Genomic DNA, 27,882 nt, shown 5'->3' on the forward strand with positions numbered 1-27,882 from the left:
TCTCCTCCCCTCCACTCATACACATAAATTTTGCTACATTAGGTTCATTCTCATTTAGTTTTATTTCTGCTGTATTTTTACATAAAGTTAAACTATACCATTCAATATTCTTTGCATTTTATAAGCAGCTGAAACATACTCCATTGAATGTATGTGCTCCAGTACATTTAATCAGTTGCCCATTGCTGTGTTTTCTTATTAAAAAATAATCAGTCACATGATCTCTCTCTCTCTCACACACACTCCTACACCTCTAGACATTCTTTAAGCTCTGCATTCGTTCTCTATTTCTCTCCAGAAAGGTTGTACCGATTTACAGTTCCACTGGCAAATGTGAGGGCTCCTTGTATCGCAGTACAACCCCAGCTCATTTCTTAGTATAGGTTTGTTTTTAGGATGGTCGAGCTCAAAGCAGAACTAAGGGATCTGCCGTTTTGTACACGGCCGAGGCGCGTGGTTCCCTGGGCCTGGAACGCGCTCTGAGCGCGCCGGTCCCTTCCAGGTTGCGCGGGCTCCGGACGAGACCCAGCCCAGCCGGGCAGCCCCGCGCGCTCCCGGGTCCCGCCGGCCTCGCGCCGCCCGGTTGCCGTGGGAACCACGGAGCCTCGGAGCGCCCGCAGAGTAGCCCGTGTCTGAAGGGGTGAGGGATACTGAGGCCCAGGCATGGAGCTGCCGGATCCGGTGCGCCAGCGGCTGGGAAACTTCAGCCGGGCCGTGTTCAGTGATTCCAATCGGACCGGTCCAGAGTCCAATGAGGGTCCGGGTGAGTGACCGAGGCCCGGTGCAGGGGGTGTGGCCTGCCGAGGGCTTGGCGTGTATTTTGGAGCGTCCAGAATTTGCCCGTACCTAAAATGGCGATGTCGCCTTCAGCTAGTTCTCCGCAGTGCCGGAGAGCGCCTTGGAGGAGGGGCCGGGCCGGGCAGGGAGCTGAGGCGCTGGCGGCCTCCGGCCCCGGGCCGGTCCTGGTCTGCGCGTGGTGCTGCCTGGCCAGCTTGTTGCAAGCGCGGCAGCTGACGTGGGGCCGATCTCTGTGCCGCGCAAGGCCCATCATTGCCCCGGAGAAACCCCAAAAATAAAAAGATAAAAGCCGCCCTTGCTGCACAGGCTGGTCCCCCGCGCGCCTCGAGAGCGAAGGCCCAAGTTGCATTTCCTCTGCGGCGCCCGCCCCGGCTTTTCTGTCCAGGATGGCGAGGAATAGCCCAAGCAATCCCACCTCCCCCGTCCCCACCCCCACCTCAGGGAACAAATTTGCCTTTTCCCTTTTCCTAGCAGAACAAGTGTGTTCCTAAGCAAGGCCATTTTCTCGTAGAAAAGATTTAAAAAAAAAAAGTTAATGAGTCCTTTCAAACCACCATCCACTCCCACTGGCATGTGCCATACTAGCCGGGCGTTCAACAAAACTCACCCCTTCCCTGCCTTCTCCTCCTCCCCTATATGTAATTCTTATCATAAGGTAACAAAATACCATGATGCTTCTGCGTCCTTTAACTTGATGTCAAGTGATAACACAGTTTCCTCCAGAACAGTTTCCTCCTCCTACATCATGATGGCAGACAACACACTGTCAACCAAACCCATGTGTTCATCATTCAACTCTGCTGGGAAATATCAATCTTTTCCTCTGCTTGGTTTTAGAGAATTTTTAAAAGGGACAGAGAAAAGTAAAGGCAGTTCCCAAAGCTGCATTTTGTCACCTTGATCACTTGCCTATTTCCCAAATGTAGGCCTTTATGATTTAGGATGTACAGAGAAAAATGTGAAAAAATTAGGTTTTCACGTTTCTGGTTCCAAGGATGAGGCTTAATGAGCACTAACGTCTGATAATACAAGGTAAAAAGACGTTTTCTGAAAAGGACCAGATAGTAAATATTTTAGACTTTGTAGGCCATATGGTCTCCACGGCAGCCATTGACAATAGTTACTGAATAGGCATGGCTGTGTTCCAATAAAACTTTATGGACACTGAAATTTGTATTTCATATGGATTTCACGTGTGGAAAAAATATTACTTTTTTAACCATTTAAACGTGAAAAAACATTTTTAGCTCATTGACTGTACAAAAACAGGCAGCTGGCCAGTTGTTTACCTATCCCTGATTTATATTGTATGTTTTAATTTAAATTCCATTTACAGAACTCAACTTGAACTTTTGCAAAATTTAGTAAGTTTATATCTTACGCTTTTAAGGTTCATTTACATATTAACTTGATTTTCATTTCCATGATTATAAGTTTGATCTGCTGAAATATGGACATAGCATAACCTTTAAGATGTTAACACACAATACTTCTAACATGAAAACCATTCTTTGCAAAATTTGACTACAGTTTCTTCTCAAAGGTACTGAAATGTTCAGCTTGCCCAATTTATTATTCTTTCCCAGATTTTCTTCTTTGTGGATCGGAAGTAGGTTTGATTATTTGTACTGTAATAACAAGTTTATGTCATTACCATGTCCGCAGTTTTGTACTGTTGCTATCGAAAAGATCCTAGGCTGGTGAGTTGTCTTCAGATTTAACAGATTTTAAGAATTCATTCCTTTATCACTGGTAATTTAATAAACAGTTGCAAGCAACAGTAGATCATAATAATCAGGCATATTCTTGGAGCTAAAAGAAACTATTTTGCTGTGAGAGACCATGACTATTTCTTATATTTTAAAATTATTAAGTGACAGATAAAAACACTCAGCTATGGAGAAAAGGAGAAAATAATGTTTTTAAGACATTTATTTTAGAGCCTTTAAAATCTTACGTGTACAGCAACTGATTTCAATATATGTGTCTGCTCTTAAGAATTTAGTCAAATTTAGGATGTATTTTGTAGAGCTCACTTTTAAAAATCAAATTCTTAATTTAGGACCCTGCTCTCTTACATAAAAGCAAAAAGTGTTATGGAATCAACCTTAGGTAAATGGAACTCATGTATCACAAATGGCTATGTTAGTAATGTCCTTATGACAGTATGCTTTCATTAATTCATTCTTATGTGTATTTGATATTCACTGCGTGGAAAGCAAGATGCTAGATTCTATGAGGGTCTCAAATTAGGGTAGGACATGGTGTGTGCTTGCAATGAGCCTGTAGATAAGTAGAAGAGAAGAAGGAAAGAGGACTAATATTTGTTGAGTGCCTACTAAGTGTGCCAGGCACAGTGCTAGGATGAAATAATTTATATTGGCTCTAATTCTCACAAGCAGCCTGTGAGGAAGTTTTAATTTCACTATTTTACAGATGAAGAAATAGAAGCTCAAAGAGTTTAAATAATTTATGTCAAGTCTGACATCCAGAGTCACAGAGGTTTGGGGAGCTCGGATTTGCTTGAACTCTGAAGCCCATGATCTGTTCAGTACACCAGACTGTTTTTTGGGGAGGGGAGTGTGGTTCTTTGCTAGCGCTTCTTATTGACAGTTTAGAGTGATAAGTACCTAAAGGGGAAAGGTATTTCTGCTGGGGTGGGGGAACTGATGAAGGAAGTATTGATGGAAAACACGACACTGAATTGGACTTTATAGAATGGCTAAGATTAGGGTATGCTGAAAAGAGAGATGTGTCTAATTATAACCTTGGTAATCCGTTTTTGTATAAGATTAGTTTATCTGTGACAGATTCATTTTTATTTATTTTATGCATTAATTTTATATGCTATTTACATAGAATTCTACAAAAGAGGCAATGATAATTATCTGTTGAATAGGATTTATATTGATATTCTACATTAAATCTATACCAGTAGTATATGCCAAAAAGTCAGAAGACTAATGGCAAAATGGTAAAATAATTGAAAAATATGAAACGTACCCCCAAATAGCCAATATTTGACCTAACTGATATTAGGATGAATATTCCTTTTACTGTCAATGATTATAAATTGGCTTAAAATTTGGTGTTTTACTGAGCCAATATTATAGTTGTTAATTCTAGGGAATAGGATATATATATATAGGGCATAAACCCAAGATTCATCATTTGTTCCTTTTCTGTTCCTTCTGTAGAAAATGAAATGGTCTCCAGTTTGGCATTGCAGATGTCACTTTATTTTAATACCTACTATTTCCCACTGTGGTGGGTGAGCAGCGTTATGATGCTTCACATGAAGGTAAATAAATCTAAGCTTTAATACTTTTGCTGCCCTGACATTGTTAGAGTGTCAATAAAATTAAAGTTCTTAATAATTTTTTTCTATCTTAAATCAATGTTACTATACATGAGATTTTACAAACATGTTTTGGCTTTTCTTTTAGTATTCAATCTTGCCTGACTACTACAAATTCATTGTGATCACTGTTATCATCCTAATAACCTTAATTGAAGCCATCCGGTTGTATCTGGGCTACGTGGGTAACCTACAGGAGAAGGTAAGCTCTTTTTTCCTTTCTCTCAGTGATAGATATAAATGAAATCAGTTTTCGTAACAAGTACAAGGCAGTGAGGTGTGGCAGAAAGAGCACAGGCCTGAATTTAAAGCCTGACTCCAGCTTTACCACTTCTGTCACTGTGGTCTGTTTACTTAATCTCTTGAGCCCTGGTTTCCTCATATATAAAATGAGGAAAATAATATTTACTTCACAGGTTTCTTGTGATTAAGTGAAATGATTTATGTAAAGTATATGAATGTAGTAAACACTTAAAATTGATATTTTCCCTGTTATCAGTCTTGAAAATACATGGTTACTTAAACATGTGTATTTGGATCCTAAATAAGAAAATCGGGGAAAATTATGAATTCATTTCCTATGCCAGGCCCATGTTTTCTGCATCATCATGCTGCCTAAGCATTTGTGGTTATCAGAGTATAGGGATAATGCCTAAAGATTCCTGTGGTTTTCTAGGCCCTTCATAATAAGGCCCCACCCAGCCTGTCTTACTGTAGGTTTTGCTGTTTTCTCACTCAGCCATCCATTCCAGGCTGATGTGCTGATTCCCAATCATGCTAATTTCACGTGTTTGCTTACTTACCTTTTTGCCTTTTCCTCCTTCTCCACAACTTAAAAAGCCTACCTCCTTGAGGTCTTTCTTTCACCTACCCTAATCACTCTCTTATTTCTTGTAGCATTTAGTCTGTACTTCTAAATATTGCACTTAATTGTTCACTGAAGTGTAGTATTCTAGGATTGTTTTACATAAATTAGTTTTCTCATCTAGACTGTAAGTTCTCTGAGGACAAGGACCATGTCATCCTCCTTCGGAATCACTCACAGAGCCCATAATGTAGGTTCACGGTAGTGATAAGTACTTGTTTATCTGTATAAACAGAAACTGTATTTTACTGATTTTATTACTCTTGATATGTGTCATTGCAGGTTCCTGAGTTGGCTGGCTTTTGGCTTTTGAGCCTTCTATTGCAGTTACCTTTAATTCTTTTCTTGCTCTTTAATGAAGGCCTAACAAATCTGCCCTTGGAAAAAGCGATACATATCATCTTCACTCTCTTCCTTGCTTTCCAAGTTGTTGCAGCATTTCTTACCTTAAGGAAAATGGTTAATCAGTTGGCAGTTCGTTTCCACTTCCAAGACTTTGACCGGCTCTCTGCAAACAGAGGAGACATGAGAAGGATGAGGTCATGTATAGAAGAGATCTGATCCAGTGTTGTTGAGTGAAAATCTGACAGATCATTCTAGAGACTGTAAGAGTTAGGAAAATATTAGAGCTCTGAGAAAAGGGACAAAGCAAGTGTTTTGAATTGTATATGCTCTCACTCTGAAATTCCAAGGTTGGGGGCAATGATGAAACTTTGTACGGTATATGAAACAGTATATTAACCCTAAAACCTAGATGTTGTCCACCTGATGCCAAATTTCTTAATTTTTTTTGATGCTGTTGTCTTTTTCAGGAGTGTAGAAATCTATGTATTGGTGGTTGTCATTTGCCAGGTCTCTTGTAGCATTTCTGGTTAGAATCTGTAACTAGAGATGTATACATTTCTTTAAAACTTGTTGGTTATCCATGTCTTGTCTGTACATATGACCATGTTTCTTGACATGGAAATGCCAGTCAGTGTTCCTATGTATTTGTCTATATTTATAAACCAAGAGACCGGCTGGGTGTGGTGGCTCACGCCTGTAATCCCAGCACTTTGGGAGGCCGAGGTGGGCAGATCATGAGGTCAGAAGATTGAGACCATCCTGGCTAACACGGTGAAACCCAGCCTCTACTAAAAATACAAAAAAAAAAAATTAGCTAGGCGTGGTTGCAGGCACCTGTAGTCCCAGCACTTTGGGAGGCCGAGGTGGGCAGATCATGAGGTCAGAAGATTGAGACCATCCTGGCTAACACGGTGAAACCCAGCCTCTACTAAAAATACAAAAAAAAAAAATTAGCTAGGCGTGGTTGCAGGCACCTGTAGTCCCAGCTACTTGGGAGGCTGAGGCAGGAGAATAGTGTGAACCCAGGAGGCAGAGCTTGCAGCAAGCCGAGATCAAGCCACTGTACTCCATCCTGGGTGACAGAGCAAGACTCCATCTCAAAAAAATAAATAAATAAAAAATAAAAGAAGAGACCAAATTTTCATGTCTGCTAGGGTTAAATTCTAACCCTAATATTAGCTGTTATACTGAGACGAAGAAGAAAACAGGTGGATTGCCTTGGTATTTAGGAAATATTTTTGTTATAAAATTATAACTTTGATAAAACCATATTCAGTATTTGTAATGGTGGTATACAAAATGCTTTTACAATAAATTATTAAATATTTAAGGTAACAGCAACTAATCATCCTTGTCTTGTGCAATTCTTTTGGGCTATAGATTTGTGTTTTTTATTACAGAGTTGCAAGAGAAGGAAGGAAAACAAATCCTAGAGAGCTTTCTATGTAGTGGGCACTGTAGTAGGCATTTTAAATTAGCACTTGTGATTGCATCTGCTAGGTTCTTGTTCACCAAAGAACTGCTTCATACCCATTAAATTCACGTGAGGCTTGATTTGGAAACCAGAGCGCCTCTTAATACATATGAGAGCTAGTTTTCAAAGGGAATGCTTCCAGTTTTTGCCCATTCAGTATGATATTGGCTATGGGTTTGTCATAGATAGCTCTTATTATTTTGAAATATGTCCCATCAATACCTAATTTATTGAGAGTTTTTAGCATGAAGGGTTGTTGAATTTTGTCGAAGGCCTTTTCTGCATCTATTGAGATAATCATGTGGTTTTTGTCTTTGGCTCTGTTTATATGCTGGATTACATTTATTGATTTGCGTATATTGAACCAGCCTTGCATCCCAGGGATGAAGCCCACTTGATCATGGTGGATAAGCTTTTTGATGTGCTGCTGGATTCGGTTTGCCAGTATTTTATTGAGGATTTTTACATCAATGTTCATCAAGGATATTGGTCTAAAATTCTCTTTTTTGGTTGTGTCTCTGCCCGGCTTTGCCCTCTCTCACCACTCCTATTCAACATAGTGTTGGAAGTTCTGGCCAGGGCAATTAGGCAGGAGAAGGAAATAAAGGGTATTCAATTAGGAAAAGAGGAAGTCAAATTGTCCCTGTTTGCAGATGACATGATTGTATATCTAGAAAACTCCATTGTCTCAGCCCAAAATCTCCTTAAGCTGATAAGCAACTTCAGCAAAGTCTCAGGATACAAAATCACTGTGCAAAAATCACAAGCATTCCTATACACCAACAACAGACAAACAGAGAGCCAAATCATGAGTGAACTCCCATTCACAATTGCTTCAAAGAGAATAAAATACCTAGGAATCCAACTTACAAGGGATGTGAAGGACCTCTTCAAGGAGAACTACAAACCACTGCTCAAGGAAATAAAAGAGGATACAAACAAATGGAAGAACATTCCATGCTCATGGGTAGGAAGAATCAGTATCGTGAAAATGGCCATACTCCCCAAGGTAATTTACAGATTCAATGCCATCCCCATCAAGCTACCAATGCCTTTCTTCACAGAATTGGAAAAAACTACTTTAAAGTTCATATGGAACCAAAAAATAGCCTGCATCGCCAAGTCAATCCTAAGCCAAAAGAACAAAGCTGGAGGCATCATACTACCTGACTTCAAACTATACTACAAGGCTACAGTAACCAAAACAGCATGGTACTGGTACCAAAACAGAGATATAGATCAATGGAACAGAACAGAGCCCTCAGAAATAATGCCGCATATCTACAACTATCTGATCTTTGACAAACCTGAGAAAAACAAGCAACGGGGAAAGGATTCCCTATTTAATAAATGGTGCTGGGAAAACTGGCTAGCCATATGTAGAAAGCTGAAACTGGATCCCTTCCTTACACCTTATACAAAAATCAATTCAAGATGGATTAAAGACTTAAACATTAGACGTAAAACCATAAAAACCCTAGAAGAAAACCTAGGCATTACCATTCAGGACATAGGCATGGGCAAGGACTTCATGTCTAAAACACCAAAAGCAATGGCAACAAAAGACAAAATTGACAAATGGGATCTAATTAAACTAAAGAGCTTCTGCACAGCAAAAGAAACTACCATCAGAGTGAACAGGCAACCTACAAAATGGGAGAAAATTTTCGCAACCTACTCATCTGACAAAGGGCTAATATCCAGAATCTACAATGAACTCAAACAAATTTACAAGAAAAAAACAAACAACCCCATCAAAAAGTGGGCGAAGGACATGAACAGACACTTCTCAAAAGAAGACATTTATGCAGCCAAAAACCACATGAAAAAATGCTCACCATCACTGGCCATCAGAGAAATGCAAATCAAAACCACAATGAGATACCATCTCACACCAGTTAGAATGGCAATCATTAAAAAGTCAGGAAACAACAGGTGCTGGAGAGGATGTGGAGAAATAGGAACACTTTTACACTGTTGGTGGGACTGTAAACTAGTTCCACCATTGTGGAAATCAGTGTGGCGATTCCTCAGGGATCTAGAACAACAAATACCATTTGACCCAGCCATCCCATTACTGGGTATATACCCAAAGGACTATAAATGATGCTGCTACAAAGACACATGCACATGTATGTTTATTGCGGCATTATTCACAATAGCAAAGACTTGGAACCAACCCAAATGTCCAACAATGATAGACTGGATTAAGAAAATGTGGCACATATATATACACCATGGGATACTATGCAGCCATAAAAAATGATGAGTTCATGTCCTTTGTAGGGACATGGATGAAATTGGAAATCATCATTCTCAGTAAACTATCGCAAGAACAAGAAACCAAACACCGCATATTCTCACTCATAGGTGGGAATTGAACAATGAGATCACATGGACACAGGAAGGGGAACATCACACTCTGGGGACTGTTGTGGGGTGGGGGGAGGGGGGAGGGATAGCATTAGGAGATATACCTAATGCTGGATGACGAGTTAGTGGGTGCAGCACACCAGCATGGCACATGTATACATACGTAACTAACCTGCACAATGTGCACATGTACCCTAAAACTTAAAGTATAATAATAAATAAATAAATAAATAAATAAAAAGTGAAAAAAAAATACATATGAGAGCTAAGATGGCCAAAGGGACTATACTCATGATCCTAAATGAGCATGCTCCCTTGCTAATAGAAGAAATCTATTTTAGGAGATTTGGTTAAGAACAAAGTTGCTTGGGTGTATCTGAACATTATATTTAAGTGACTGTTGGATTGTCTTAAAGGATATGATATGTTCATTACAGGTTTTCTTTTTTTCTATAGGGAAATGGGCCTTCATAATGTATTTTACTGAGGGACAGTTGTAGCTGCATTAAAAACTGCTCTTTTCAATTTTCTTTTTCTACAATTCATGCTTATCTTAGGATTCCCAGGTTTTGCCTTATTCATTGTTGTTTGGCTGAACTTCAAAAAATGTCTTTACTTCCCACTCATTCTTGATTCTTCCTGACCAAACTATGCTAATTTTATTATTTCTGCTCTTTATGATTATATATAAAGTTCAGCCAAATATTTCTCCCTCCATGCAGTGGCTGATTAATCTTTCTCATGCCAAAGTAGTCACTAGTTTTACTCTTAATAATTTGGCATTTAAAATAGAATTCTGTTTGAATAGTTGTCTAAAACATATTTGTTTGCATTTGTTTCCCAGATAGGACTAGGTAGGTGATTCTATAAGAAAATATAAAATAAAATTAAATCTACAAAGCAGATAAATTAGGGGATGATGGAGACTTTTCTATTTCAAGATTGTTTCCAGAGTTTTATTTTAAATAGCAGAACTTCTGGTACATTTAAACTTTAAAATTAAGAGATTAATAACAAAATGTCAGTCATAATCATAAAAAAATTTTTAAACTGTAAAAAGTTTGAGAAAATTGATTTATCAAAAATTTCAAGTAATTTTGCTGTAATAAACATATTGCTTAAAATGCAGATATAGTAACAGTGGGGGAAAAAAGATAGTAAATTGAGACCATGACCAAGTCATTTGTTTGTTTTTCATCTGAACAATAAAACCATGGTTTTTTGTGTTAGGCTGAACCAATATTTTCTATTGGAGTATACCTGGTTCCCTATATAAGTATATGAAAATCAAGGTAGAGAAGATATTTACATGTCAGCACATTTGGGGGTTAGGCAGTCTTTCATTTTATTTGAATATATTTATCCATCCTTAATTTATATTATATCCTTCTAAGGATTTACAACACTGTACTGAAAATTTTTTAATTAAAATGTTGAACTTCACAAACATTTTGTCCTTTACATATTTTTTCTATAAATCAAAATTATTTTATTTTTATTTATTTCTGTTTTTTTTTTTTTTATTTTTTCTTGAGACGGAGTTTTGCTCTGTTGCCCAGGCTGGAGTGCAGTGGCATGATCTCGGCTCACTGCAGCCTCTGCCTCCTGGGTTCAAGTGATTCTCCTGCGTCAGCCTCCAGAGTAGCTGGGATTACAGGCACCTGCCACCATTCCTGGCTAATTTTTTTGTATTTTTCGTAGAGGCAGGGTTTCACCATGTTGGCCAGGCTGGTTTTGAATTCCTGACCTGAAGTGATCCACCCGCCTCAGCCTCCCAAACTGCTGGGATTACAGGCGTGAGCCACCAAGTCTGACCTAAATCAAAATTATTTTAAAACATTGAAACTTATTACTTTAACATACACTTGAATGACTAGTATATGTAAGGAGTAGTCAAAGGTTCATAGACAAGACATGCTCCTAGTTCTCAGGGATATGATGTGGGAGGTAAAACATTTGTACAACCTTAAGACAAAGTAAAAAAGCGTAACTTTATGAGGGAAGTGTGTTGAATGAGTTTGAGTTTCTACCTGCTAAGTACCTGACAGGTAACAGGCCCTTGGCTTCCAGCGCATCTTCCCTCTTTGTTCCTAGCACTTAGTATCCCAGGATTAGCGCATTAACCCTACGTCAACACCATTTAGCATTCACCGTGCTCCACATTGTCTGAGGGGGGTAGGCGGTATTCAGGTTAAATGAATATGCTTCAATCCCACTTGCCTGTGCAAACAAGAAGTTCACTGTCTGGTAGAAAAGGCAGATAAGCAAATCAGTGATAGCAGTGTGGTGGGGCCCTGTAGGATTACAGAGAAGAGACATCTAAATGAATGACGAATCTGGAAAGCCTTCCCAAAGAAAGTGACACTTGAGATTTAAAGAATGAGTGGGTATTAAGTTCAGTGTTAAGAACAAAAAATAGTGACTGTGAGTTCTGTTTCAACTACTACAACTAGTTTGTTGAGGCTAGTGGAAAGGGTACATGAGAAGAAATGGTGCAGAATAAGGCAGAGAAGCTTGGAAGGTGCTAGCAAGCCTGGCTAAAGCTTTGAATATATTCTGTCTTTAATTTTTCACAACTCTATTCTGAATCCCTGAACCGTTTAAACAGTGGAGTATCACAATCAGAATTAGGTTTCAGAAAGGTCTCTTTGAAGACAATGTGAAAAATGGATTGAAAGGTTTGGACCAGAGGCAGAGATACCAGGAGGAATGTGATTAAGTAAGTTAGGCGAGAACAAGCTGGCCTGGATAAAGTCAGTGGCAATAAAATAAACTTGAATAGAACCTACTATAGTGTTTTAAAGATAATTTGTATTTTAAAACAGATATTAGGAGGGTCTTTTTTCTAATTCATCTTTTCAGAGATGACCTATAAGAGTAAACAAAATGAAATACTCACTATCTTTCTTATCTCCCCCACACCCACAGTTATTAGATTATTATTTTTTTGTTGTCTTTTAGAGACTGGGTCTTGCTCTGTCACAAAGGCTGGAGTGCAGTGGCACAATCATACGTCTTGAACTCCTAGCCTCAAGTGATCATTCTGCCTCAGCCTCCTAAGGTGCTGGGATTACAGGCGTGAGCCACCACACCCAGCCATTAGATTATTAGACTTAAATAGAGCTCTATCTGAAATAATCTAAGTTTTATTTGACATAACTTACCTAATGATTCTTTACTTGAATTAAGATTATAGTTTTTAAAAACTCTAAAGGAATGGGATCACAAGATTTGAGAGTAAAGAAAAATCTACAATTCCACCATCTTAAAATAACAACTATTAGCAAATGTCACGTTTCTTTGATGTTTTTACTTTGCAAATAGTTTTTTAAAAACACAGTTGTGATCATAAGCACTTATAATTGTGCGCCCTGCTTTTCTGAAAACATTAAAAGTATTTACCTATGTTTCTACATAGTTACACAATCATCATCTTAAATGATTGTGTGTTATTTCATCCAGTAGATGGGCCATAATTTATTTAACTTCTCTCCTATCATTAGATATTTGTGTTATTTCCTTTTTCTTTTATACATAACATTGTAATGAACATCTCATGCATATAGCTTTTTCCATATCTTAGATGATTCCTTTTAATTAATAAGCCAGATTCCTGGAAGTGAAATTGCTGGGTCCTAGAGTATGGACATTTTTAAGGGCATACTGCCAAATTATAACATCCACTTTCTACTATTCACCACGCACAATTCTAAAAATAGTAAAATGAATATTTTGACAAGGACAGATTTGTGGACTTTAGTTACCCATTTGTCTTTGTATTTCTGAGTAGTTACCACAGGAATACTGAGTCTCAAGAGAAAGAAAAAAAGTCTAAAAGCTGTGAAAGGAGAACTGGAAAGAATAAAAAAAAGATTTTTGAATTAAGGGAAAACTGATAAGGGACGGGAAAAGGATTAGGCAAGCTGGTCGCAGTCAGCAACAGACAGTGAGATGTGACACAATAAAAACTGGGTCATTGAGTTGGGACAGCCCTAGGACATAAAAAGACTGAAATGAAGTAAAGCTCTGGATTACTTTGTTCTTGAATATTGAATTTTTTCAGAAGCATGGAGCATGAAATATTATAGTGATAAGCCAAGATTGGAAACATAGCCAAGAAAAAGAGGTCTTTAAGGGATTGCTTAAAATGTGCTGAAGGAATAATTTGGTTTGGTCTTAAACGGCTCAAAAAGTAAATTGACATAAAGCTTTTGCATAGCAAAGTAGGCATGGAGGCAGAAAACAAAGCGGCAAACAGAAGAGTTTACCATGTAAATTGGTTAGCATGTAATATGTTAGATTTTGGTCATAGAAAAAATTTATCAGCAGACTGAACTACTGTATTTTATAAGTGTAATTAACACTAACTTGTTATGTGTATATATCTTTATTCTAGTTTTAAGAGACTGTTAATTTGGGGGTTTTAAATCAAAAAGCAAAACTAAATAGTTATGAGGCCATTCTAAGAATCATTCTAAAAATCTTTTTTCCCCAGTGTTTACGCACTTAAAAATATTCAAGCCCTAGAAAAATGTGTTTAAATATAAGTTTAACCTCAACATTTAAATGTATTCTGACAGATTTACATCTTTCTGAAAGTGAGGCTAGGCATCAGTGTGTCATCATCTTAACCCAAGTCAAGACAGGCTGGAACTCCTGAAAACAAGATACAAATCGTAGGACAGCATGGAACATATATTCTATGAAAAGCCAAACACATTTGGAAATTTATCTTATCAACATGCATTATCTAAACATATTCCACAGCTGAACATTCTTGTCTGAAAAGAGCTTTTTAATCTAGTAAGGTGTACAATCACAATGTATATATTGTTCCACAGACCTAAGTGTTTAGCACTCAGCTACATTAAAAATGTAGACTTTTTTTTTTTTTTTTTGAGACGGAGTCTCGCTCTGTCACCCAGGCTGGAGTGCAGTGGCGCGATCTCGGCTCACTGCAAGCTCTGCCCCCCAGGTTCACACCATTCTCTTGCCTCAGCCTCCCGGTAGCTGGAACTACAGGTGCCCGCCACCATGCCCGGTTAATTTTTCTTTTTGTGTGTGTGTGTGTTTAGTAGAGACGGGGTTTCACTGTGTTAGCCAGGATGGTCTCGATCTCCTGACCTCGTGATCTGCCTGCCTCGGCCTCCCAAAGTGCTGGGATTACAGGCATGAGCCACTGCGCCCGGCCAAAAATGTAGACTTTTAAAAACAATAATCAACCAAGAATGGCTTTGTCTTTAATTTTTCAGAACTCTAATAGCATTATATTTGGCTGGCAGAAAAGTATTATTGATTCATTTTTAAAGGTTTTTAGTTCCTGATCTTGAGTTATTTATATTCTAATTCAAAGCACATTAGAGACACTGCTCAATATTATAGCCTAAAAGAGAAGAATATTTGATATTAAAGTTATATGCACATTTAAAAATTATTTTTAAATGCTAGATTCATTAATACCTAGAAATACTAAAATGACCACTCGAGAAAGTAGAAGTTTTAGGACTTTGCTTCAATAGTTTTCCTAAAAAGAATGAGAGCTTATTAAGAGTCAAAATTTTTGCTATCCTAAAAACTATTGCTCCCAGTGGTCAATAAGCCCTTGCTAAAGAAGGCTGGAGATTTAACCATTGATTGTTCAGTACTTTACAAAGCAGAGCAGCAGAAGATACGCTCTGTATTTTTAGTACGCTATGATTTTGTTCTGCAAAGTCAACAATTTAATTAGCTACAACAATATGTCATCCACTATGCTTTGACACTCCAGGATGAAAAAGATAAATAAGATTAAGTCCTTGCCCTTCCAGCCATCTAGCAGAGGAGACAAATTTAAGGTAACCGCAATTCCTTATGATAATACTGTAATACAGCTATGTAAAAGATGAAAATAGGTGATGAATCCTGCCTAGAGGGTAGGATAGGCTTTCAACAGATGGAACAGCATAGGTAAAGACATAGACATTTAAAAATATAAGGCCTGAACAGAACCAAAAGTAGTTTTGTGTCATTAAAATATAAGGTGTGTAGAGGAGAAGGGGTTGAGATGAGCTGAAAAGACTGGCGTCGAAGTTATCAGTCTTTTAAATAATAGATTATTATAAAGAGTTTGAACTTCATGCTGTAGGCGATGAATGGTCTATCTATATTTAAACAGCATTATAAGTCATTGTTGCCACATTTGAAAATGATAGAAAGCTGAGAGGGAGAGCTAATTTGATTGATGATACAATCACATTTCAAAAGAATCTCCTAACAAGCTGAAATGCCAGATCCAAATACATTTTACACACGCGCACACACACTCTTCTCCAACATGTACTTTTCAAAAAGTTCACTAGTATATAATTCTGTGCTATTTTTCAAGGAAAAACATCTGGGTGGTCCTAGGAGACAATAAGCACATATTAATAGAAATGTAATGACCAGATCAAGTAGGATAGCAATCTCACTGTGAGCTTTCTTGTTGTAGTAATGTCTCCTCAACTTTACCATACCAGCCCTATGATTGTATTTATCAGGAAATCTAAAACCAAATCTGATCATGACACTACTCTCCTTAAAATTTGTTAAGACTCTCATTTCCAGGCTGGGCATCGTGGCTCATGCCTGTAATCTTAGCCCTTTGCAAGGCCAAGGCAGGAGGATTGCTTGAGCCCAGGAGTTTGAGACCAGCCTGGGCAACATAGTGATGCCCTGTCTCTACAAAAAATAGAAAAAAATAGCTAGGCATGGTTTGTGCCCCTAGTCCCAGCCACTCAGGAGGCCGAGGTGGAAGGATTGCTTGAGCCCAGGAAGTTGAGACTACAGTGAGCTGTGATCACACCACTGCACTCCAGCCTGGGCAAGAGTAAGACCCTGTATCAAAAACAAAACAAACAAACGAAGGACTCTCATTTCCTGCAGGATAACACCCAAACTCCCTAGCCTGACATATAAGGCCTCTTTCCACCTGCCTGACTTCATCTTGCTCTTCCCCACTCCTTCAAGCTGCAGTTCTTCCCGTGCACCATTCTGGGTTTTACCTGCAGACTTTCCCTCCAAACTGCTCTGTCTGCCTGAAGTAGTAATCTTATCTATGTGGTGAAACTCTACTTATTTTTTAGTGCCTGGCTCAACTATCACATCTTCTATGGAATTCTGAATATTTGTTCCTCCCACAGTCCTACAGTCACTGAGCATGTTGGGGACAGGGACCACTCTTATTCATGATATCTCCAGTGCATATGACAGTGCTTATGCACTTAGTAATGTTGACTGAATGCACAGATGAAGGAATAAGCAAGTTGTTAGAACTCAGAGCTCCTGCCTCCTGTTCTTAATACATAGCAGCTTTTTTCATAAACTTTCTACAAAATAGAAATGCCACATTTACTCATATTTGAATCTTTGTGGCGTAAAAAAGAATCCTAATCTTAAAACCAATAACCACTTTTATGTTAAGATAAATGCTCAAATTTTGCTGGATCCCCAAAACTCATGCAAATAACAACCACCATTTAATTGGATGCCTGCAATGTGCCAGGCGGTGTGCTGGGACTTTATCAATATCTCATTCAATTCTCATGACAACTCTGTAAGGCAGATCTTATTCCCATTTTACAGAAGCTAAAACTAAAACTCAGGAGAAATTAAGGAACTTGCTCAGGGTCACACAGCAAGTAAACAGAAGACAGGATTTAGACCTAACCTTGTCTGGTTCCAAAGATCATGCTTTTTCACTCTGCAGTGCTCCCTCTCTCTAAACATATGCTCCAAAGATATATTAAGGTTGATTTAGACCTGTCCGATCTAGAAGCCAAAGCAGGAACATTGCTCAGCCTTGGACCCTCCGACTTCTAGGGGCCAAGGAAAGTGGCAAAAAAGGGTCCAGAAGCTACTCTCATTGTTTTTTAAAAATCTAATAATACGTTTACCTATAGAAAGGCTTAGCAAGCAAACTAAAAAGTCTGTTTTTTGTTTTTTGGGGTTTTTTTTTTTTTTTGGTTTTTTGCCTTTGGTTGGAATTTCACTAACTCAGAGCATTATCCTCAGTCATTTCATGTTGGTCAAAGCTGACTGAAAGTTAAAGAGATGTATATTTGATTAATTTTTTTAAATGGGAAAACCCTTTGGTAGAGTAATTTAAAAGATTGTCATTTGCTGAAGTAGGTCCTTGTGAAATGCTACGTGCTTTCATGTGCTATCTTATTTACTCCTCTAAGGTATTATAACACTTGTATATTATATTAACTTTATAATTATAATACCATTTCCCATTTTGAAAATGAGAAAAACAGAGTATTCTAATAAGTTAACCAAGATCACCTAGCTGGTAATTGGCAGAACTGGGATTCAAATTGAGGCATGTCTAATTCCAAAGCTTTCCTACACAGCTCAGTTCTACAAATTAATTGAGGGTTTTTTGTTGTTGTTGTTTGTTTGTTTGTTTTTTAAATAGAGACAGGGTCTCGCTATGTTGCCCGGGCTGGAGTGCATGCAGTGTGATCCCACTGCTGATCAGCATGGGAGTTTTTGACCTGCTCCATTTCCAACCTGGGCTGGTTCACCTCTCCTTAGGCAACCTGGTGGTCTCCCTCTCCCAGGTCAACATATTGATGCCGAACTTAGTGTGGACACCAGATTAGCATAGTGCACTACAGCCCCAGAACTCCCGGGCTCAAGTGATCCTCCTGCCTCAGCCTCCTGAGTGGCTGGGACTACAGGCACACTCCAGCACGCCCAGCTAATTGAGGTTCTACTGCGTGGCAGGCACAGGATTCTATGATGAGTAAGATACTGTTCCTGCACTGAAGAGGCTTTTTTTTTTTTTTTTTTTGAGATGGAGTCTGGCTCTGTTGCCCAGGCTGGAGTGCAGTGGTGCCATCTCAGCTCGCTGCAACCTCCGCCTCCTGGGTACAAGCAATTCTCCTGCCTCAGCCTCCCTAGTAGCTGGTATTATAGGTGCACACCACTGTGCCCAGCTAATTTTTTTGCATTTTTAGTAGAGACAGGGTCTCACCATGTGGGTCAGGCTGGTCTCAAACGCCTGGCCTCAGATGATCCGCCCATCTTGGCCTCCCAAAGTGCCAGGATTACAGGCGCGAGCCACCACGCCATTTGAATCTCTGCTCGCTCTATACCGGTTAAGGTACCCACATACTTTTCTGTTTCTCTAGTAAGGGGCCTGTTTATTAAAATTAAAAAGTAAGAAAACCATTGCCACAAACTCGTAACTTCTTGACTCCTTCACAGCCCTCTGAATCTATGATCCAAAGTGTTTTAAAATTTTAAGCTTCAAAATATGAGAAATTACCATATTTATACTTCAGTATTTATAATAAGGCTTTAAAAGATATCAGACTTGTTGCTCATGCCTGTAATCCCAGCACTTTGGGAGGCCAAAGTTAAAGGATCTCCTGACTTCAGGAGTTAGAGACCAGCCTGGCAACATAGTGAGACCCTGTGTCTACAAAAAATAAAAATATTAACCAGTCATGGTGGCTCATGCTGGTAGTTCTAGCTATTTGGGAGATTTAGGTGGGAGGATCTCTTGAGCCTGGGTGGTTGAGGCTGCGGTCAGCCAGGATTGTGCCACTGCACTCCAGCCTGGGTGACAAAACGAGACCTTGCAAAATAATCATAATAATAACACACACATGCATCAGACTTTAATTTTCTGAAATCAATTTTTGGTCCTACAGAAATAATAAGGAACTCATTGATTATTTTTCTTTCTTTTGAGACAGAATCTCGCTCTGTCACCCAGGCTGGAGTGCAGTGGCGCCATCTCAGCTCACTGCAACCTCTGCCTCCCAGGTTCAAGTGATTCTTGTGCCTTAGCCTCCTGAGTAGCTGAGATTACAGGCAAGTACTACCACACCCAGCTAATTTTTTGTATTTTTACTAGAGACAGGGTTTCACTGTGTTGGCTAGGCTAGTCTTGAACTTCTAACCTCAAGTGATCCACCCACCTTGACCTCCCAAAGTGCTGAGATTACAGGCCTGAGCCACCACGCCCAGCTGACTGATTCTTGATTTAATATGTGTAAAGACTGTGGAGCTCAAATGTACAGGCTTACATATTAACACTTGGATGCAAGGTTTTTGTTTTATTTTTGACTTTTAAAAAATTTTTTAACAGAGTTCAAAGTGGGGCACAAGTGCACTCCTTATCTCACAACATTTTAGTAACGCCTAAGGCTTGCCAAATTTATTTTGAAAACTTCAGTCTGCTAGGTCATGAAAACAGCGCCCTATGTTATAAAAACAGCTCCCAAGCCCCCAGTAAGCTCTTGCCTTTATTGCATAAAATGGAATGAACCAAATATTTCTTCCTTTTGCAAGCAAGCCCAAATAAGCATATGGATTGAAGAGTGAAAAAGACACAACAAAAATACAAGAATAATTAAGCCCCTTACTAAAATGCCTACTCCAATCGCAGGATACAGGCAGTCATGAGTCAACATGTGATCCTAACTAAAGACAAAAACAATTCACTCACAGCAAACCCAGCTGCAACTAACAACATGAGCAATACCAACAGCATATCTGAATGCACACATGCCAATAAAGAGACTTTTATGATTTCAGTAGAAAGAACTCCACCTTCGACTCCATTCAGGGCCAAGAGCAGTCAGGCAAATGGAAAAATGTGCTGGAAACAGCGTTGGGACTCTCCAACGAAAACATTCCTTCCCTTGTCATTTTGACTATTTGAGACAGCAGTGCTTTGGAGTTAGAAGATGAAGAGTCAAAGTCATCACTCATCCTCAGGAAAAACACATCCTAGGAATATTTTATTATAATTGCTTTCTGAGATGCTGGGCCACTCCAGGATACATTTACCATTTTCATACCTGAGGGGATATATGTGATGTGTTCTGCCAACCTTGAGTCACCTGGTAAGGGTGTCTATGGAAGGCACCATTGTTTTCAAGTTTAATTCCTGGCTTAAAAGCCTACGTCCCTGTGTTATTGACTAAAATAAAAGTCAATCAAGTACCCCAATAGGGTGTTCCTGTGTGTGTCTTGTTTTGCTTTTTTTTAAAATCTGACCCCTAAGCAGAGAAGTTGTGCTAAGGTTGGAGAAGTTTTTAATTCTACTCCAAAAAAAAAAAAATAGAATAAAACAGAGAGGAAGTGCTAGCAAACAGCAGCTCAGTGTAAACCTTTTAAATCCAGCCTCTTTGTAGGTTGGAGATTTTTGTTTCTTTATTCCTTTATTTCCGTAGATTCAAGATCCAATTCCTAAGCTTCCTAGTCGAGTTGCAGAGGGAATTAAGCTTATTGGGAGAACCACATAGTTGGGTCCTATATGTTTGGATGGCAGTCATAATGGCTGTCAGAATTCCTCTTTATTAGTTGCTTTTAGGATTGTCCTAAGTATCATAGGTTCTCTAAGTTTTTTTTTTTTCAAAACTCATCCTTTATTTTAAAAAAAAGTTTGTCCCTATATTGCTTGCTTGTTACAAATTGTCTACTCCTCCTTCATGGAAAATTCAACAATGTCAGTATCAGGGCCATGGTTTTTATTCTCCATTCAGCATCTTTCTATGACATTCATTTTAATAAATATAAGTAACTTTGCATTTGGGTCATACCTATCTACAGTAGCTATCTGTGTTAAAATTATCATATTGATCACTTTCAAAGCCACCCAGGAAGGCAAAAACAAGGACTCACAGACTCAAGAAGAGGAAATGACAAAGCTTGAGAGGAATTCCAAAGGTAGATCAAGTTTGTGTGAACGTACAATCTGAATCCAGGTCTGACAGCTGGCCATACAAAGTCATATTTTCCCCACATCCCTCCTCTTTGATAGGCATTGTCATCTAGAGCAATAGCCTCGAAATAGACTGAACACCGTGGCCCATAGCTTAACTCCGTTCCACCCTCTATTTCAAAGTAAACTTGGGCTAGGAATGGTGGCTCACACCTGTAATCCCAGCACTTTGGGAGGCCGAGGCAGGCAGATCACCTCAGGTCAGGAGTTCGAGACCAGCCTGGCCAACATGGTGAAACCTCCGTCTCTACTAAAAATACAAAAATTAGCCAGGCATGGTGGCATGAGCCTGTAATCTCAGCTACTCAGAGGCTGAGGCAGAAGGATTGCTTGAACCTGGGAGGTGGAGGTTGCAGTGAGCCGAGATTGCACCACTGCACTCCAGCCTGGGCGACAGAGCGAGACTTCGTCTCAAACGAACAAACAAAGTAAACTTGGAGTGGGGCCTGTGCAAGTTTTATTTTTTTATTTTAATTTTTTTGACTCATACTTTAGCTTCTTTATCCATTAAAGGGGATAATCCCACCCATTCATCTGTTTCACAGGCATTTTCAGGGTCAAATGAGGTCTTTAAAAGGGCTTTTAAAAAAGTGAGGGCTTATTATCATGGTGGGCAGAATAATGATCCCCCAGAGATGTCTACATCCTAATCCCTAGAAACTGTGAATAGGTTACATGCAAAAGGGAATCCAGTTTGCAGATGGAACTGAGCTTGCCATTCAGCTGACTTTAAAATAAGGAGAGTATCTTGGATTATCCGATGCAATCACAAGAGAACTGAAATGAGGAAGAGGGAGGCAGAAGAGTGAATGTCAGAGTGATGTGATGTGAGAAAGGCCCGACCAGCTATGACTGGCTTTGAAGAAGGAACAGGCCATGAAACAAGGAATGTGGTGGCAAAAGGTAAGAAAATGGATTCTCCTTGAGCCTCCAGAAAGATGCACAGCCCTGCTGACACCTTGATTTTAGACCAGTGAGATCCATTTTGTTCTTCTGACCTCCAGGACTGTAAGATAATAAATATGCATGGTTTTAAGCCACTAAGTTTGTGGTAATGTGTTACATAGCCATTGGAAACTAACACAATTATTAAGATGATTGAACTTCCAAGGACTGAAACAAGTTCTAGATGGATTCTGAGAGCTGAGTGAAATACACTGAGCAGCTCCCCTACCCCACATCACCCCCTTTACCCCCCAGTGTCTGCCTTGTAGGTCAGCAAAGCGCATCCACAAGAGAAAGACAGCAGGTCTGGCAGGAGCACAGCAGCCAACCTGAGAGTGATGTAGCTGGGATTGGAGCTGTCCCTGGGATACCTGAGTAAGGGCCCATGCTAAAAATGACAGGAAGCTCATATCTGTCCCATATATTCGATGGGAACACCACCACTGTTACCAAAGTAGGCAGATGATCCTTGCATCCTGTCCCTTCCACTAGAACAGCATCCACTTTGTCTCTTTTCATTCCCTCTATTTTCAGTCTCCTCCAGGCTTCTCCAAACTAATTTCCCTGTTAGCAGGAGTTGGAGCTAGCCAAGAGTCTACCAAATCCCCTAGGGCCAAATGCCCAGGAACACCTCTGTGAGTCAGGTTCCGGATTCACAAACAGGGAAAAGTAACTGAGCAACTTCATTCTTATTCTATTCTTGCTGGAAGATCATTCCTACTTCACATACATCTCATCAGAGGGCCTCCAGGGACAGAGGCAGAGCAAATGCCAGATTTTAAAATTATTTTCCTCTGGCTGTGCATTAACATTCTATTTCAGTCTTGACCCAAAGCCTGCTCAAGATATAAAGCTTGAGGGGAATTCCAAAGGTGGATCAGAGCCAAACTGATTTTTGTCCACATCTTCAGGCCCCAGTTCTCCCTCACCTCCAGCAGCCTTATCATTAGAATGAAAATCCTGCCCTGGAGGGTCCCCTATTCCTGCAGATTTACAGGCACCCAGCACCCCAGCCAGGCCTGAACCATTCTTTTCTGGTCAATTCAGCTTCCACAGGAGCGTCCACTCTGACCCACATTCCTGGAACGATTTCTTTTGCAAATCAGCAGGTTTTAAGCAAACAAGGGCACATTTCAGGACATTGAACTATGCAATTAGCTGAGGGTAAATTTGGCAAAGCATCTGGTCTGCTTACTAAAATGGAAATGGGGGGAAAAAAGCACAGCTTTTAAAATTAAACATTCACTTTGTAAGGTCAATTCTGTGCAAATCTTCTTGAAATGACACAGGCACTGGCTCTGTACAAGAGGGTGGAGGGACTAGGATTCTTGGGGCTGCTCAGGAGCACCGTTCACTGATTGGGGCAGACACTGAACATGAGACAAGCATAATTCAGCGGTGCCAAAGAATGACAGCAAATAACCAGTTGTCTTCTGTTGGTGTCTCCAAAATCAACTTTCAGTACGTTTTCACATTTTACTAAGTTTGAGCAGTAAAACTGCTAAAAGGATACGTTGTGTTAATCAGATTAAAGGTATACTTCCTGATCTCTTGGGTCTTAGAACCTGTATCTTATATTAAAAGCTGCATCCCACTCTTCTGTTGTATAAAGCAAGGTCAAAAGTACAGGCCAATAAGACTATAAAAGGGCAAAGTCGTGGTGGAAAATATACTCATTATTAGACCTTTTGAGCTACTTCCATTTCATGAATATTTTTGTTAAAGTTTTATCATCTCCTCTGAGAATTAGAAAGGCCAGTTTGAGATAATATTTCCAAAGACTAGAGTAAGATAATACATATACAAGCAGGACAATCAGGGAAGTAGGTTTTCGGGAGAAAGAAGTGGGGGAAGAAATAAGGGAATGTAGAAGTCTAATCAGTGTTATCATTTCCCCACTTTTACAGCAGTGGCATCCTCTGATGCAATAGACATTATGAATCAAGCCGGGCGTAGTAGCTTATGCCTATAATCCTAGCACTTTGGGAGGCCAAGGCAGGAGGATCACTTGAGCCAGGAGTTCAAGACCAGCCTGCGCAACATGGTGAAACCCCATCTCTACAAAAAATACCAAAAAAATTAGCCGGGCGTGGTGGCACACACCTGTAGTCCCAGCTACTCAGGTGGCTAGGGTGGGAGGATTGCTTGAGCCTGGGAGGCAGAGGTTGCAGTAAGCTGAGATCATGCCATTGCACTCCAGCCTGGGTGACAGGTGAAACCCTGTCTCAAAAAACAAAAAAATTATGAATTAGTTGGGAAAGCCATGACTGCTCTTCATTTATATCTCATTCTGCTTGTCTGAGGAATTTTTACGTAATTCTCCACCAGCTCACTCTATAGTATGACCATCCATTTTGGTCAAAGCTGAACTATTCCAAACAATATGGAAAACAGGAGTAAAAACAGGATTTCAGTAGTGACAAATACAGACTTGAAGCCATGAGAACATATCAAAACCCTCAAATAGAAGCTGGAAACCATGAAGAGTTTACATAACGTAAAGGGTCTTAGTGGGCCACAAACTGAACGAAAGTCAGCAGGTCTTAGAAGAGCAAGGATAATCCTTGGGAGGCTAGAAACAAGACCAGAACATGGGTGCACTGCATGTAATTGGGGAAGTTAGCTGCTAGCTCCATGTGACCATTTTTAATTTAAAAATTAATTAAATGTAAATAAAAGTTTAAATTCAGTTCCTTGGTCACACACACCACATTTCAAATGCTCAGCAGTCTCCTGTGGCTGATAGTGGCTGATAAGAGAAAGACAGCAAGACAGTAAGTCCAGCAGGAACATGGCAGCCAACCAGAGTGTGGCATAGCTGGAATCGGAGCTGCTCCCAGGAACCCTGAGAAGGGGCCCATGCTAAAAATGACAGGAGGTTCATATGCATCCCAACTGTTCAATGGGAACATCCCCTAACCCCTGGAACAGGAAAGCACAGATATAGGTTCCCACCATTGCAGAAAGTTCTAATGGATGGGGCTGCTCTAGAGAAAGAGGGCCCTGCAGATGGTCTGGAAAGACACCAACCAAATCATTGGGAAATGAAACTTTGAAAAATGCAATAAAAGTGAAATTAACTTTCTTAAGCTTTGAAGGGAAAATGGTGAAGAGTGGCTTTAGGCTTTAAAATGGTGATAACTGTTGAGTGAAGACCAGATGTTTTCCACTTGTTTGAAGAGCTAAGGCAGGAAATTTTAACTTAGTCATAGAGAAACTCTCCTTTCCTTGTGAGGTGACTGGATGCTGGAATGGGAAGGAACACTTTCAAATCTGTATTGTAGGCCAGGTGTGGTGGCTCACACCTGTCATCCCAGTGCTTTGGGAGGCCGAGGCAGGTGGATCATCTGAGGTCAGGAGATCAAGACCAGCCTGGCCAACATGGTGAAACCCCTGTCTCTCCTAAAAATACAAAAATTAGCTGGGCGCGGTGGCACGTGCCTGTAATCCCAGCTACTGGGGAGGCTGAGGCAGGAAAATTACTTGAACCCAGAAGGCGGAGGTTGTAGTGAGCTGAGATCCTGCCATTGCATTCCAGCCTGGGTGACAAGAGTGAACTTGTCTCAAAAAAAAAAAAAAAAAAAAAAAAAAAAAAGTATCCTGGGAAATACATAAAAATAAGGTAGCAACTTAACATCTAGGGTTTAGGATTTGGGGGACTGACTAGAATGAACTTCACCTTAATCATCCATTTGCTTTGTCTGTTCAAGTCCTCTATACGGAGGATGCAAATGACAGGCACAAATAAGGAAGGACCGCTGCATGAATCCCAGAGGTTTTTGCTTTGCTTGCCTTTTCCTACGGAGCCTGTAATCCCAAAACAAAGCCTTCGCTCTTGACCTCAAAATCTAGCCACTTTTGCTTCACCCCACAATTTCCTTTGTTTCCAAAGGGAATTAGAAAAGCTCCCCTCAAACTTTCCTTCAAGCAGCTTTTTCCATCTTTATTGAGAAGCTCCAGAGACAGAGCCTGCTGTAAGCCCAGATGTGCTGACTAAATTAGCATGGTTATGGCATGATGCAGTGGTTAAGAGCCTACACTTTGGAATCAGACAGCCCTGGATTTGAGTTCCAGTACTTCTTCTTAACTAGCTGGGTAACCTTGGGCAAGTCACTTAACCTTCATATTAGACATAACTCTCTTGATTTCAAGTTACATTTTCTTCAGAAGAATTGAAAGTTGATTGGTTTATGTACTTGGAAAACCCAAGGGGTCTGCTACCCATGCATAAGGAATCTACATTTTGGGATCCCTTACAATACTCCTCTTCTGATACCAATTTGTTTATTAGTCTCTTTTTAGCAACTGACGAAACTCCAACCCAAACTAGCTTCAGCAAATATAAAGCTTATAGGCTTATGCAACCTGGGTGATTCAAGAGCACAGAAAACTTCAGGCATGGCTGCATCGAGGGGCCCAAATGATCTTTTTCTTCTACTCTTCAGATAAGCGTGCTCGACATGTTGAGAATGGTGACCACCAGAAGCCCCAGACTTACCTCACAACTTTCAGGAGACAAGGATCACATCTTCCCTGGTAGAAAAGCTCTAGGGAAGTTTCTGTTTGACCCAGCCTGGGTCAAGGCCTATCTATGGACCATTCATTGTGACCAATAGGATAAGATGTTCTGACTGACCAAGCCTGGATACATGTTCATCCCTCTGACTAAGGGTAGACTGAATAATTTAAACTGCACTGGATGAGTTCCCCACAGGAAAGGGGTTTTGGGTTCCAGATGGTGCATAACAACATGCTCACTACAACTTCTCAGTCTCCATTTCCTCACCTGTCAAACAGGGATAGAATACTTTTCTCACAGGATGAGGATGAGATTAAATAACTTATATAAAGGCATCTGGAACACTGCTCAAATGATGGTAGCTAATATTTTGCCGAACAATAATTTACTATTATTTTGTTCAGGACATGTCGTGGCTTTGTAATATGTCAACTTGGCTAGGCTGAACTACATTTCACAGAATTCCCTTTCCTGTTTCTGGTTAGGCTGTGCCAATAGAGAAACTCGTGTGTGAGATTTGGAAGTTAAGCAGCAGCCATTTTGTCACTCACAAAGGTTATCCTTTATCCACTGGTTCACTTCGTTGGTAAGGAGTAGTGGTCAAGTCTACAGCAGTTCTACCTTCCCCTGGATCCTTCTTCAGCTTCTCCAACTTCCAGGCTAAATGTATGTTTAGTTCCATGACAGAGGATGCCAGCTTTTCTGAAGGACACACAAACCATCCAGTCAGCAGTGGTGGAACTGACACTGATTTCTATCCTTCCTCATAGGTTCCACTTTATGCCTGTAGGTTCCAGCTTGTCTTTTTTCTCACCTGCACTTGCCAACTATCTTTTCCAAGGACTTCAAACTCCATCACTAGACACAAAGACGATAGCCTCGCAGACTCTTTAACCAGCTCCCATAATTGTAGAAGGTTAAATTGCTCCCCCCTTACACATACACACACACACACACACACACACACACACACACACCCCTTTAAGGGGTTCTGTTTTTCTCATTAGACTCTGACTAATAAAACCAGACCCATCCCTTCATGACAGAAACTCTCAGTAAATTATGTATAGAGGGAAAGTGCCTCAACACAATAAAGGCCATGTGTGACAAACCCACAGCTAACATTATATTGAACCAGGAATAGCGGCAAGCGTTTTTGCTAAGAACTAGAACAAGACAAGGATGCCTACTCTCACCACTCTTATTCAGCATAGTACTGGAAGTCCTAGCTGAGCAATTAGTCAAGAGAAAAAAAATAATAAAGGGCATCCAAATTAGAGAGGGGGAAGTCAGTTGCAGACAACGTGATCTTACATATAGAAAAACCTGTAGACTCTGCCAAAAACCTCTCAGAACTGATGAAATAATTCAGTAAAGTTGCAGGGTACAAAATAAATATACAAAAATCAGTAATGTTTCTATATGCAATGAACAAGCTGAAAAA

General features: G+C 39.9%; 1 protein-coding gene across 3 annotated transcripts in view; it reads left to right on the forward strand.

Moving 5' to 3' along the window:
• The first annotated feature begins 250 nt into the window (after positions 1-250).
• The window catches only part of TMEM17 (transmembrane protein 17), a 57,905-nt gene continuing 30,273 nt past the window's right edge, over positions 251-27,882 (forward strand). Inside the window, exons 1-5 of one of the 3 annotated variants that reach the window (XR_010130120.1) lie at positions 257-763; positions 3,996-4,099; positions 4,245-4,358; positions 5,304-6,089; positions 6,230-6,711. Coding sequence is in view for 2 of the 3 variants with exons in the window: in XM_031006474.3 (XP_030862334.1) it covers positions 664-763; positions 3,996-4,099; positions 4,245-4,358; positions 5,304-5,582 (597 nt within the window). In the remaining variant the exon portion in view is untranslated. Of the gene's footprint in view, positions 764-3,995; positions 4,100-4,244; positions 4,359-5,303; positions 6,712-27,882 lie in introns of those variants that run through there. The other 2 variants (XM_031006474.3, XM_063696167.1) reach the window with 2 other exon arrangements.

This window comes from Gorilla gorilla, chromosome 12 (genome assembly GCF_029281585.2).
Source record: "Gorilla gorilla gorilla isolate KB3781 chromosome 12, NHGRI_mGorGor1-v2.1_pri, whole genome shotgun sequence".
NCBI lineage: Eukaryota > Metazoa > Chordata > Mammalia > Primates > Hominidae > Gorilla > Gorilla gorilla.